The 13,074-nt window shown below is 36.6% G+C and overlaps 2 protein-coding genes across 3 annotated transcripts; one reads left to right on the top strand and one right to left on the bottom strand.

Annotated features, from left to right (window-relative positions):
• Positions 1-282: 282 nt before the first annotated feature.
• LOC110918031 (probable plastid-lipid-associated protein 10, chloroplastic) lies at positions 283-3,754 on the top strand. Its single transcript, XM_022162426.2, has 7 exons — positions 283-620; positions 690-833; positions 2,006-2,101; positions 2,934-3,014; positions 3,138-3,224; positions 3,336-3,397; positions 3,493-3,754. The coding sequence occupies exons 1-7, from the start codon at positions 375-377 to the stop codon at positions 3,605-3,607; spliced, it is 831 nt and encodes a 276-aa protein (XP_022018118.1). The 5' UTR covers positions 283-374; the 3' UTR covers positions 3,608-3,754.
• A 3,584-nt stretch (positions 3,755-7,338) lies between these two features.
• LOC110918035 (protein OBERON 4) lies at positions 7,339-12,408 on the bottom strand. Of its 2 annotated transcripts, XM_022162433.2 has the most exons (3): positions 12,250-12,408; positions 9,027-11,977; positions 7,339-8,123 (listed from the first exon to the last, which is right to left on the bottom strand). In XM_022162433.2, exons 2-3 carry the CDS (start codon positions 11,974-11,976, stop codon positions 7,591-7,593), a joined length of 3,483 nt encoding a protein of 1,160 aa, XP_022018125.1. In that variant the 5' UTR covers position 11,977; positions 12,250-12,408; the 3' UTR covers positions 7,339-7,590. The 2 variants fall into 2 exon arrangements, with proteins under 2 accessions (XP_022018125.1, XP_022018124.1); XM_022162432.2 differs by having other exon boundaries at positions 9,027-12,408.
• Between the last annotated feature and the right edge of the window lie 666 nt (positions 12,409-13,074).

Genomic DNA, 13,074 nt, shown 5'->3' with positions numbered 1-13,074 from the left:
TACAAACAATGTCATTTTTTAACTTTCAACTCACCACTCACACTTATTTTTTATTTAATTTGATTTTTCTCTAATAACGTGCATCCTAAAAAAGCTGAATACACCGTTATGTTTAACTTTTCCAACATTCCGATATAAAATTTTTAAAAACATCATTATATTCAAAGTAGATTATCTTTTCCAGTATCGTAAGGTATACAAGTGTCGGTACCATACTAGTGTTGTGACGAACCAAATCGATCCCAACCAAACATAATCGGTACCGCTCTCAATATTATCGATACCATTATTTGTTTTTATGGTATTTGATCGATTTAAAAAATTAAACAAATGTTAAAACAAATATCCAGTCCCCAAGTGGAGTTTCCGTAGAAATGGGCTTGCTGTTGCCGTTTCCCACCACACCTACACTTTTCCGACGACCACCCTCATCCACCATCTTTCTTCCCCTCTCACGAAACATATTGCGATGCTCCGCCGCAACCCTTACAACCCCTCAACAACAGAGGAACGAATTGGATTTAGAAAACAAGAAATATGACTTGCTGAGAGTCATTCAAGACACTCAGCGTGGGCTCGTCACTACCCCTAACCAACGCTCTGAAATTGAAGAATCTTTGGTAGGGTTTTATTTCATAGCAGCTGCATCAATGGAGGTTAATTTTAATTTCATAAATTGGGTTTTGTAGGTGGATTTGGAGAGCTATGCAGCGGGTGATGATGAAGCTATTGTTGATTTGGGAGTTTTGGATGGGACATGGAGGTTGCTGTATACATCTGCTTCTGATGTTCTTGTTCTTCTTGATTCTTCCTCCAAGCTTCCTTTTTTTCAGGTTTTTGTTCTTTCCATCATCCTTAATTACTTGATTTTACTCGTTTTATTCTTAGTTAGGATGGTGTTTTTTTGGTTGCTATAGATACATTAGTGATGTATAGATATTAGGTGATGTCATCATACAACAGGGCGAAAATGGTCATACGTGCCATATGACTTTGTGATTGGTCATGTCAGCCGCCTATGTGTCAGTGTAACACATCATACTAGAGGTATAAGCAGGGCTGCAAATGAACTGGACGAACACGAACAAGACCTTGTTCATGATCGTTTGTTAAGGAAATATATGTGTTCACGAACTGTTCATGAACACTTACTGAACGAGATTTTATGTTTGTGTTCGTTCGTTAAGGAAATGAATGTGTTCGTGTTCATTTGTTAATTTTAGGCAACGAACACAAACGAACGATCATGAACACAAATCAACACAAAGTAGTGTTCATGAACACAGTGAAACAAACGAACACAAACAAGCATTAATGAACAAAATATATAATACACTAATACTTATTATATTTGATTTGTTGGGATTTTGAAGTATTTAAATAAACTATAAAAACTAATAACACTAATGAACTATCGAACACAAACGACCATAGATGAACACGTTGCCGAACGTTCACGAACATAAATGAACGAACATGGCATCTGTTCATGTTTGTTCCTTTAACTAAACGAACGGAATTTCTTGTTTGTGTTCATTCATTTATTAATCAAACGAACTTCCCGCCGAACGGTTCACGAACTGTTCGCTTCGTTTGCAGCCCTAGTGCCCTACATATAAGAGTGCAAAAAAGGCTATACATAACGTCTGACTTTGTCAGTGGTCACATAAGTCATTTCTTTATCAGTCAAACACATCATATAGGTTGTATGAATTGGCCATCATACGACCCATATGACAGTTTTCACTCTATCATATGGCCCATTTGATCACTTTTCACGCTATCATACGATTGTCTGGCACATAAGTGGTGTCTGGATAGTGTGTCGTTGTTTGTTTAGCTCTGCCCTTTGGCTAAAGACCCACAGGCTCCTAGAAACTTACACCATTTGACTTGAAAATATTTTGAAGATCTATAACAACTTAAGTAATAGTAATAGAATAATCTTGTGAACCAAATCTATAAAAAACAAGTTATCCTCAATTGTAACATCATGATATTTTAGGTTGGCCCGATATTTCAGAAGTTTGAATGTAAGGGTCAAGATGACGGAGGCTATGTCCGCAATGTTGTTCGTTGGAGTATTCCCAGCTTGTTGGAGGTTAGCTTTTCCCATACATGTATATCTAACAAAAGAAACAAAATTGCGATTACAGCCCTATGAGGAGAAATAAAAACGTCGTTGAAAAGTTTTCCAGAATATACGTTATTTGAATATTTTTTCTGTTTTTCGTGTTTTCCTAGAAAACTTTTCTATTAAACACTCATACTTTTCCATAACCAAACAGACCTGTAAGGCCATAGATTTTTCAAAAAAAGAAGCTAATAAAGTTGTAAGAGAAGATAACAAGAAGTATATGTAAGTAAAGCTTAGAAGAACAAAATGATTTTAGGGATTAAATTAGGAAGATACATTTAATGCATAGAAGGCTCGTCAGCTACTTGAGATCAGCTCGCTAAAATCTTGAAGATCCGAGTTTAAACGAGTTCGAGCCAAAGATGGAGCTCATATCATAAATAAGCATGGTCCCAAGCTTGATTAGACTCGCGAGCCTAAATGACCTTATTATTCATACAAATATGATATTATTATTTATATTACAATACAATTTACATAACTATATTATTATTACACATAACAAATATGATAAGAAATCTAAATAATATACATATATTTCAATATAACTATGTATAAAAAAATATTTGAATAAATAAAATAATAAATAATAATCGAGGCGATCTTGGGGTGGGCTCAACTCGCTTACACCGCGATATAGAACAATGAAGGACCATTCTCCATATTTGATCAATAGTAAATGTATGATACCTACTAACTATACCATCAATGAAGGATGCAACTTCCTAACTATATCATTTGATGAAGTTAGTTTTTCTCATAATTATATTCTAACTAACATTTACTTTTTGCTCAGGAAAATGAAGGCGCGACCCTCCTAGTTTCTGCAAAATTTTCTGTCGTGTCCCGCCGTAACATCTTCCTTGAATTTGAAGAGGTTGGTCCGTTGGTTGGTTAATTATATCAAACCACCACAGAAATTACTAAATTTAATGTATTCTTTATAAATTCAACAGAATTATTAATAACTATTTAATTATTGGTATTATTCCAATGACAGATAGCTCTTCAAAATATAATCATTAGTGACGAGTTGCAAGCTCTAATAGCCCCCGCATTGTTGCCCCGCTCTTTTTTTAGCCTACAGGTGAACATCTCACCAGTTTCTAACATTTTTAAGTTTTTTTTTTTTATTTATTTATTTTTTAATTTTTTTTATGCGAAAAAGAAAGAAATGCATTTGTTGTTTCATTTTTAGATCTTGCAAGCAATTCGTACTTTTAAAGCTCAAATTCCAGTAAATAGCACAAGCCCGGGAAGGTAAGTTTACAATATATTATTAAATCGTGTATATGTTCATTATATATGAAAGTTATAAAAAAAAAAAAAAAAAAAAAACTGATATTAAATGGCAGGCGATCGGTGGGAGGGTTGTACTACCTTTCATATCTGGACAAGAATATGCTTGTGGGTCGAGCTGTTGGAGGTGGTGGTGTTTTCGTATTTTCTCGAGCTCAAAACATCCTGTAAATTATCCGCGACTGATTGTATAATTGTTTTATAAGTTTTTACAAGTATTCATTCAATAAAAAATTGTATAATTTAGAATAATATCAAATAAATGTTGGGTTGATGAAGCATTCCTGGTAATTCATTATGAAAATCCAGATTTCGTTAGTTGTTGTTTAAAGTCATTAATCTATAAGAAAGTATCCTTATAGTTGATAAGTTTTTACCATTATAATAGTTGTTAGAGATGACCTTTTTTAAGTGTAGTATTTGATAAGTTTTTACCATTGGTATATGTAATGAATATTTAACATTTTTAAGTGTATCATTTGATAAATTTTTACCATTGGGTATATCATCATCATCATCATCATCATCATCATCATCATACACGGTATATCCCACCAATAGCAAAGCTAAGGTAGGGTTTAAGGAGGGTAAGATGTAGATAGCCTTACCTCTACTCCGTAGGAATAGAGAGGCTGCTTCCAGTGAGACCCCCAGCTCGATAGTAGTTTTGTATCAAGCCTTGGACATAAGGCACATAACACTCAACAATTGAGACAAATGCCGTTTAGTGCATGTACCCCTTGTCTTTCGGCTATCAACGCCACCACATGATGCATGATTAACCATCCCCTCTTTTAACGTTATTTTCACGAAATTAGTAAAATAACGTTAAAATTAGAGCAGTTTCACTTTTGCCCCCGAGCGTCCATACATATGTACATTATATGAGCATACTGCAAGCAGGGCGTTTACCATCGGGTATATGTGATGAACAATTACCATTATGGTCCGGAAATTATTATGTATCTATTTTATATTCGTGTGTAAGTAAAATGTGATTTATTTTATATTCGTGTATTCTTTTACTATATTTTATTTTCTCAAAATTACATATGCACCTTGACAACGCAGAATGCTTACCACTACAACAATCGTATTTGTCAACCTATTCAAATTTCATATTATTAATTATACATGTTATATATAAAGTATTTGTGAAACGGGGCCCAAAAATTTAAGGGTCCAAAGCTCAAGCTTTGATTTAATACACTATCGGACCAGCCTTGTAAATTTTTTGCCATGACCATCTAAAACAAAATTCTTGGCATGAGTTTAGCCTAAACACACTTAAGGGCCGTTTGGCAACTTCTGAATGGTTAAATGCTGAACCAGTAAGAGGTCTGAACCATTAAGTGCTGAATCAGTAAGAGGTCTGAACCATTAAGAGCTAATATAATGCTTAACCGTTCAGAGGCAAATGTTTGACCAATTCAGATTAGAGATCTTAACCATTCAGACTCAGTATAATTCTTAACCATTCAGTGGCAAATGTCTGAATCATTCAGACATCTGCTCATGAAACAAACAGCCTGAACATTAAGTGTTGAACCAGTAAAAGTTCTGAACCATTAAGAGATTCATTAAGAGGTAAACAAACGACCCCTTAGTTAGTTTTAATAAAAAAAGGAGTCAAGCTAGCGCGCAAAAGGGGACTCCAACCCGGGCACCTGGCCGGGTCAACAACAACACGCAACAGCAACAACCACTGGGCAACTTTAGGTTGAATCTTTAAACATAATTATTTTTTACACATTATTATTATTTTTTTATTTTGTAAACATAATTTCAAGAATATGTCGCCGTTTGGAAAGGGAAGCACATTTCGGCTAACTTGCCATACAAGATTCAGTTTGTTGAGATGCTTGAAGGACGTGGTGATTGCCTGTGAAGTTTTTTGAGCATCTTAAGAACAAATGTAGTGGGGCAGTATTTGGGTGTGAATTGCCCCGAAAACGCCGGAAATCACTACGGTGGGCGTTGTTTTGGGTTTTTTTTTGCCTTTGGCATGTTTTATAAAATACTTTTGATTTGTAAACTTGACCAATGAGAAGTGAGGACCATTGATTATTTTTTTATTTAAAAAAAAATAATGGGTAATAAATGCATGGGCATTATGGGGCATTATACCACTACACCTGTTTTAAGATAATGCCCCATAATGCCCAAAAGCTGACTTGACCGTCACATGGCGCAAAACGCCCAAGGGTGGGGGCATTATCTTCCCCCTCCCACCACACATGGTCTAAGGATGATGAGTTTGAGTACATTGACTAATTGGTGAGTTTTGGTTTTGTATTTTTAATATTCTGTTTTGTCTTACAGTTGTAACTTGTAACGTGTGATGGTATTGTGGATTTATATACTCGCAGTTTGTACAACTTTTGTTTTACTGATTAGCTATCAATACGCTATCGTAATGATACTTAAGTCAACAAAATGATTTTGTTTGGTTGACTAGAATTAAGACTTTTAGTAGTTGAGATTTATTTTTCGCAATGTGAGTGGTCACACTCAATGGCGTCCTCACCCTCATTTCGGGCCGCTTTCATTGGCTAGAACAAGTTCAACACACATATGTCAAAATTCAAGAATGGCGCTCGTTACTTTACTCATGTTTTGCTCTTGGCGCTTTTGATAGGCGGCCACAACGTGGTATTTAGTGCCTTTTTGCTGGTTTGGCACTGGGTGTTAGCCCACCACACATGGTTTGACCATGTGTAGTGTGTGTTCCATCCAAGCAAGTTTTGGTACAGGTGGGTGGGCACAGTATCCTTACAGGTACAACGTTTCAAAAAAAAAAAAAAAAAAAATAGACGTAATCGGAAAAACGTCAAAGTTTTTCAAAATTTACACTATCGCTGGAGCATCAAAGGGTAGCAGGGGCTACCCCTATTAACAAGCTAGGTCCGCCCCTGTGAGGCAAACATGTGAATCCCTTTTCAAAGAGGGGACGTTTTCTTTGATTTTACTTTAGGTATATACTAAACCCTTTCACACTAATCCTAGCAAGAGTCATTGATTGTCATGGAATCTGATACCAATCTGATCAGGTGCATTGTTGTTTGTGTTTCAACTATTGGGGAGCAATAAAAGTGGATTGGAAAAATTATACGGTTATTTATGGTGGGGAAGTGCATGGATTGCCGACCAAACATGTAAAGTTATTAAAATTTGGCATTTTCCCAACCGAATATAACACCAAAAAAATCGTATAAATTCTCATAGAAAATCATACCTTGCTTTTCAACTACAATTTTATAATACTTAAGTACCTAAAAAGTTGAGCAATGTAGATCTTTTATAATACACATTTGCTGATTGCTCTATACTTTTCATGGGATTGTACTCTAGTATTTTACGCATATATGTTCTTTTTTGTTGATATATGCGGCTATTTTTCCATGTTGCCGTTACTTATTGATAGCTTCTTATGTATACATTCTTTAAGTCTACTTATTTGTCCGCTGTTTGTATTGGAGTCGAGGGTCTTTTTGACAACAATCTCTCTATCCCTAAAATAAAGGTAAAGTAAAATATAAAGAAATGACCAAAATGCAATTTTTCTTCATATCTCATGAAATTAAAACAAGGTACATGGAAAAAATTCCTTTACATATGAAACCTACACATGTGTAAGTCACTTGTATGTTATATTGTTGACGTGTAGGTAAACGTTACTAAAGGGCATGTATCCCAATGGTACCAAGGTGCTGAAATGAGAACCTCCAGAGAACTATTAAAACCCATTTTTATTCACCGACGGATGCATTTTCCGTTGAATCACCATGAATTATAGCGGATGCATGGCAATATTCTTCTGTTGGTTGAGAGCCTGAGTACAGAACTTGTAGAGCCATCTAAATGTCATAGTATATTCATACTCTATATAAACGTGACTGTTCTTGACAATCAAAGTGAACCAACTTTCGTTTGATTAACTGATAATAATAATAATAATATCTAACATAAAAGGGCAGTCTCTGTACAGGCTGTCTTTAAAAGCATAGTTATAATCGAAAGATAAACCTACCTTCACAATAAAAAAAGAGAAACCTACAAACCGATTGCCAGAAAGAAAAAAAGAAGAAAAAGAAAACCAAGTGTGTGCTAATCGCTAAACTTGCAATCTTGAAAAATAACAATCTACCTGGCAATCACGACGAGCCGAAGTTACGTTTAGTGGCTTCCATCTTCATAAGCAGATCTTTAATCTCTCTTTCCATCCTTACTTTCATATTAAAATACTCCTGATGAGCATTTTCCAATGCTTGTAATTCTTCCAACTTCTGTCTCCTCATTTCCTCCGCTTCCGATAAATGCAACTTCCTCACGCGGGTCCCATACTCTTCATCAATTTTCTTGCTTTTTGCTTGCGCGATTCGGTTTAGACCTTCGGCTTCTCTTCTTGCATCGTCAGCACGGTTTTGAAACATTTGCGCCTCTGCCAGCTTGATCCTGACTATGCCGTCCAGCTCATCGAAAACCGGTTCTCTCGGAATTGAAGGAGCAGCCCGTTGTAATTGCATGTCTGAGCTGGCGGTTTTTAACTGTGTCGACCTGTCTGCGTAAATGGATTTCATCCACATGGCAGCTTCTTGGCTAGTTTTTGGAATATCTCCATGATTTTGTTTCGGTAATTCTTTTTCTTGTGAGATTTGAATGTTGTCGGATTTGAAAGCATCATCATCTGCACAGTGAAGCACAGAAGGTTATAATTAGATCGTCATAAATGGTTAATATTATTAAATAAGGCAAATCTCATAAAAAAACACTATATTTTCTGATTTTTCTCACAAAAGTCACTCCACAATTATTTTGCAGATAAAAAACACTATACTTTATGTTTTTTTTCTCGCAAAAGTCACTCAACAATTTTCTGCACATAAATGTCACTCCACTTGTCACTTTGAAACAAAATTATGATTTATTTTTTATTTTAAATTGAAACAAAATTATGATTTATTTTTTATTTTAAATAACCTGGAGTAAACTTTTTCTTTGATATATTCCATCTTTGCACCAAATATTATAAAACCATTGTACATCAGTGACGTCAACTTTTATTTACAATATTCATCTTTTCAACTTTCAAGGTGCAAATGTTTTAAAAAGATAATACAGTTATACCGTATATAATATTAGCTTAAAACTTTTAAATTCAGAAAATATTGGTTATTATAAAAACTATAGTTAGTTATATTGATCTGTTTGATTTACGAAGCTCGAAACGAATCAATTTACATATTCAAATTATAGATGAATTCTTGAGATGCTCTAACAAAATAATTTACAAGTGGTGCAAGAAAATAAAGAATGTTAACATGAAATTTGGAACTTAACGCGTGTTCTTTTGTGTCATACATTGCTTATATATTTTTTTATTTTTAACAAAGAATTCAAAATGATGTCATTGTTGGGCGACTTTTGTGAGAAAAAAACAGAAAGTCATAGTGTTTTTATGTGCAAAAAATTGTGGAGTGACTTTTGTGAAAAACAACAGAACGTGTGGTTTTTTTATGATATTTGGCGTATTAAAGCAGAAGGATATTTAACTGAGAGAAGAAAAATGTACCAATTAACGAAAGCTTACCATTGAGGAAACTCATTATATAACTTCTAACTTGTTGAAGATCGGATTTATTTGAGAGTCTAGTCAGCAACTGAAGTGAGATCTCATGAAGACGTTTTCCTCGAATATCCTCGCTGCCAGAAAATATTCTTCTAACATATTCAAGTTCGTTAGCCATAGTTTCAGCACTCCATCCTTTAGCAAAATTCTGATAAACCTCCCTCACAAAACCAAACATTTCAGAAGGGTGATCACACGCAACACAAAAAAACTGCATCTCAGTTTGACTTTGACCTAAAGCCCCGGTTGCACTACGACCATTTCTAATAAATGATTCCCGTAAACCACAATCAGTGTGACACCAATGCAAACATACATCACATCCTACCCAACTACATGTATTTGAAGCCATATCAAACTTTGAACATACTAAGCACATGCAAGCACTGCAAAAACCTTTTTTCTGCACGCAAACTTTGCAATCGCATTCATCGACAGGTAAGTAACTCCGACACGCGAGGTTTCTGCATCTTAAGTTTAGATATATTTCGGCTAAATCAGAAGATGATATATCAGCATTTGTTTGAAGAAAATCTTGAATACCTGTTTTTAATGCCACCAGTATCTCTATTTCAACACTATGGGTTTTCGATAGAGTATCTAAAGTAATATCTGACCTTCTTTCGAGTATTTTACGAAAGGTGGAAAACTGTCTTCGTTTACCCGGGTTCAAAATAACATCACGGGCTAAATCTTTTAAACTTGCTATAGACGGTGGACTCATTTCGTTTAATATCCGGGTCACAATGTGTAATGGGTCGGAAACCACCATCGTAAGAATTGGCTCAACCAAATCGGCTGGATTAGTACCAACAACTTCCCGCATAACGCGCCTTTTATCTTTATGGAACTCCGAACCGGTATCATGAGATCCGACACTTTGAGTTGGGGATCTTATCTCGTTCATATGCCTTGAGTGTGACCCTGATGGCTGTTTGTTGTTATTATTATTACTGCTTAGCTGTCGTTCCAATCCAAGAGGTGCTTTATAACTTCCTTCTGCTGATCTGGCACTATGTAATTGTAAAGATTGAACATTTGAAGCATTTGAAACATTAACATTTCCGTTTGAAACGCTTCTTTGAAGAACAGGTGGTGGTTCTGTGTTCTTCTGATCGTCTGACGACTGGAGCTGCTGCCAGTTCACACCTTGAAACAACGGACGGCTTTTAACAGATTGTTCAAAATCGAATGAATTCTCTGTTAGTGAGCAGCTGGGGTTGTGAGTGAAGTGCTGAGAACCAGAAAACGATCTCGTGAATCCATCGGAACTTGTTTGGAATGAGCTCGCATGCGACTGAATGCTCATTTCCTGACTTGGAGAATCTGGACCTTGAACCGGGTTCTGGCAACCAATAGGAAGAAGAACAGATGGTAAACGAAGCGACAGTTCAAGCGGTTCTAACGACAGATTCTCATCTTTCGGTTTGGCGGCTCCTTTTTGGTCGGAACTTTCTTGCTTTTTAACAGGATCCATGAAGAACAAATCGAAACCCCGTGTGCTTGGTCCTTCCATGTCGATCTCTTTACTGGTCATAAAATCTTGTGATTCGTCATTGCCATCGGAAGCTGAAACAATCACGCTCTTGCCCTTGTCTTTGAAATTTTGGGTCAGTTCTTTTGTCACAAGAGAATGATTAACATCTCCAGATGTGTCACGTGACTCGTGTTGTTCTGCAGTTTCCGTTACCTGTACATGCATATCCATATTGAAATTCTCCCCTTTGACTTCATCATTTGTATCATTATCTTGTTGCATATCCGTATTAAAATTCTCCCCCTTAACTTCATCGTTTGTATCGTTATCTTGTTTTGAAGTTACTTCCAAGGGTTTACTACTTCCAGAAAAATCGCTAGCTTTCTCTTTATGAGCATCCTTCTTTTCATTACCTGACAATAATGTAACCGCAACTCCGTTTTCAACCGTTTTCCGGGTTGAAGAATCCCCAGAAGAAGACGACTGATTACCTGTGTCCGTTACCTTTTGATGAGTTTCTGGTTCTTTAACATCAGCTTTCTTTTCAACAACACTTTTTCGTTCAGGCTTGATCTCTTCTTTTGACGTTACCTTTGTGCTATGACTGCTATCTTCCAAACATTTTTCATCAACACGAACTTCTTTTTGAACCTCCTGGCTGGTATTCATTGGCATAGAAGGCGGTTCACCGGCTGTTTCCTCAACAACAGAAGCACGTTCAGGACGAGGATCGTGATCGGGATCCGGTTCAAGCTCACCTTCTTCTCGTTCACTGTTGTTTTCACTCTTTGCAGGAAGACTTTCACTCTTTTTTACTTCAACACTCTTCGACTGCTCACTTCCAGAGTCCTTCGACCAAGCCGGTGACTTCGCGTCTCTCCCACCCTGCGGGGATCTCACATTACCAATTTCTTCCGAAGCAGCCTTACCTCCGCCACTCTTCGTACCTTCCTCCACATCTTTACCACCACCAAATCGCCGCCACGAAGAAACACTGCCCTCTCTCCGCGAACGATCTCTCTCCGATCTAAACCCCTTCGGAAAATCCCTCCTTGGCCCCGAAAAACTTTCCGATCTATGTATCCTATCTCTATCACTACCATATCCACCACGAGGAGACGAGCTCAAAATCCCCCTTTCACCTCTTTCACTACCATCCCTATACCTGTCATAACTCTTCCTCCTTTCATAACTATCCGCATCATAATCCGACCTCTTCCGAATCAACCTCTTACGATCCTCCTCAACACGGTCATACCGAGAAGACGACGAAGACAACAACCCCTTCTTCCCACTTTCAGACTTGTAATGAAAAGTTCTATGAGAACCCGACTGATGCAAACCCGAATCATCATCCTTTCTTCCCCAATCCTTAAACACACCTTTTTCCCCTCCATACGAGTTCAAATCATCACTAGACTTCAATCTCTTCATACTTTATCAAAACACAACAAGTCACAACAACAGATTAAACACCTTCAAGTACCAAACTGCCGTTTCTAAACCCTAGATTCGAAATAATAAAATTAAGCCAGATGCAAGAGCTAAATCAAGCTACGGATCTCAATATATCATCTAACAGAGGTTAATCGAGAAACGCACATAACAATTACAGATTTACAAGCAACAACAATCTCAATTTAGGGTTTCTTAACAAACAAAACCCTAAGTTAATAAATAGATACAGATATATAGAGACATGAATACCAGTACACATTCAGGAGGGTAGAATAGGGACGCCGGTGGAATACATGATCGGAAAACAGTTTTCCGGCGAGAGAAAGAGGTGAAATTTGTAGGTTTTTGACAAAGAAAGAGTTCAGTCAACGTGTAGCTTTAACAAATGAGGAAAATGATATAAAGAAGAGAGAGAAGGAGACTTGGATACGCAAGGTGCGTAGTGCGCATAGTTGGACCTTTGGTGGAGGGTGGGTGTAATGCGCATAGGGAGCGCAGGTTAGAGAGGAAAATTTAGTCAACGAAAGTTGAAACGACAAGGGTCACGCATATCCATGTCATCGTTGCGAATAACGACGAAAATAATATTAAAAAATATCGTCTTTAGAAGACCAGAATCCACCAAAGTGAAAGTGTGCCACGTATCGTTTTTTTTTTTTTAACAGTAAATTTGGATCACTGACGGACCATTAGAGTATCATTGTACCACGAGCAGAACCATCCGATCATATCCATCTCCACTAGGCAATAATGTCTATACACCAATTCAGGAGGAAACCCAATAAATCTGGGAAAACCCCCTTTGTGGGAATCGAACCCATGACCTAATGGTCATAAGCCTTATCCCACCCCCAAAATACCACTAGGCTATAATGCCATGGGTACGTATCATTGTTTTTAAGTTTCATGAATTTATTATAGGCAAAAATCAGTCCCTATAGTTTGCCTATTTTCATATTTAAGGGCTGTTTGGCTAAGCTTTTCAAAATGACTTATTTGCTTTTCTGAAAAGCAAATAAGTCAATAAGCTGTTTTGAAAAGCTTTAAAATGGAGCTTTTCAAAATGACTTATTT

This window comes from Helianthus annuus, chromosome 16 (genome assembly GCF_002127325.2).
Source record: "Helianthus annuus cultivar XRQ/B chromosome 16, HanXRQr2.0-SUNRISE, whole genome shotgun sequence".
Lineage (NCBI taxonomy): Eukaryota > Viridiplantae > Streptophyta > Magnoliopsida > Asterales > Asteraceae > Helianthus > Helianthus annuus.
Note: the sequence above shows the minus strand (reverse complement) of the source record. Positions and strands in the feature narration are given on the sequence as shown.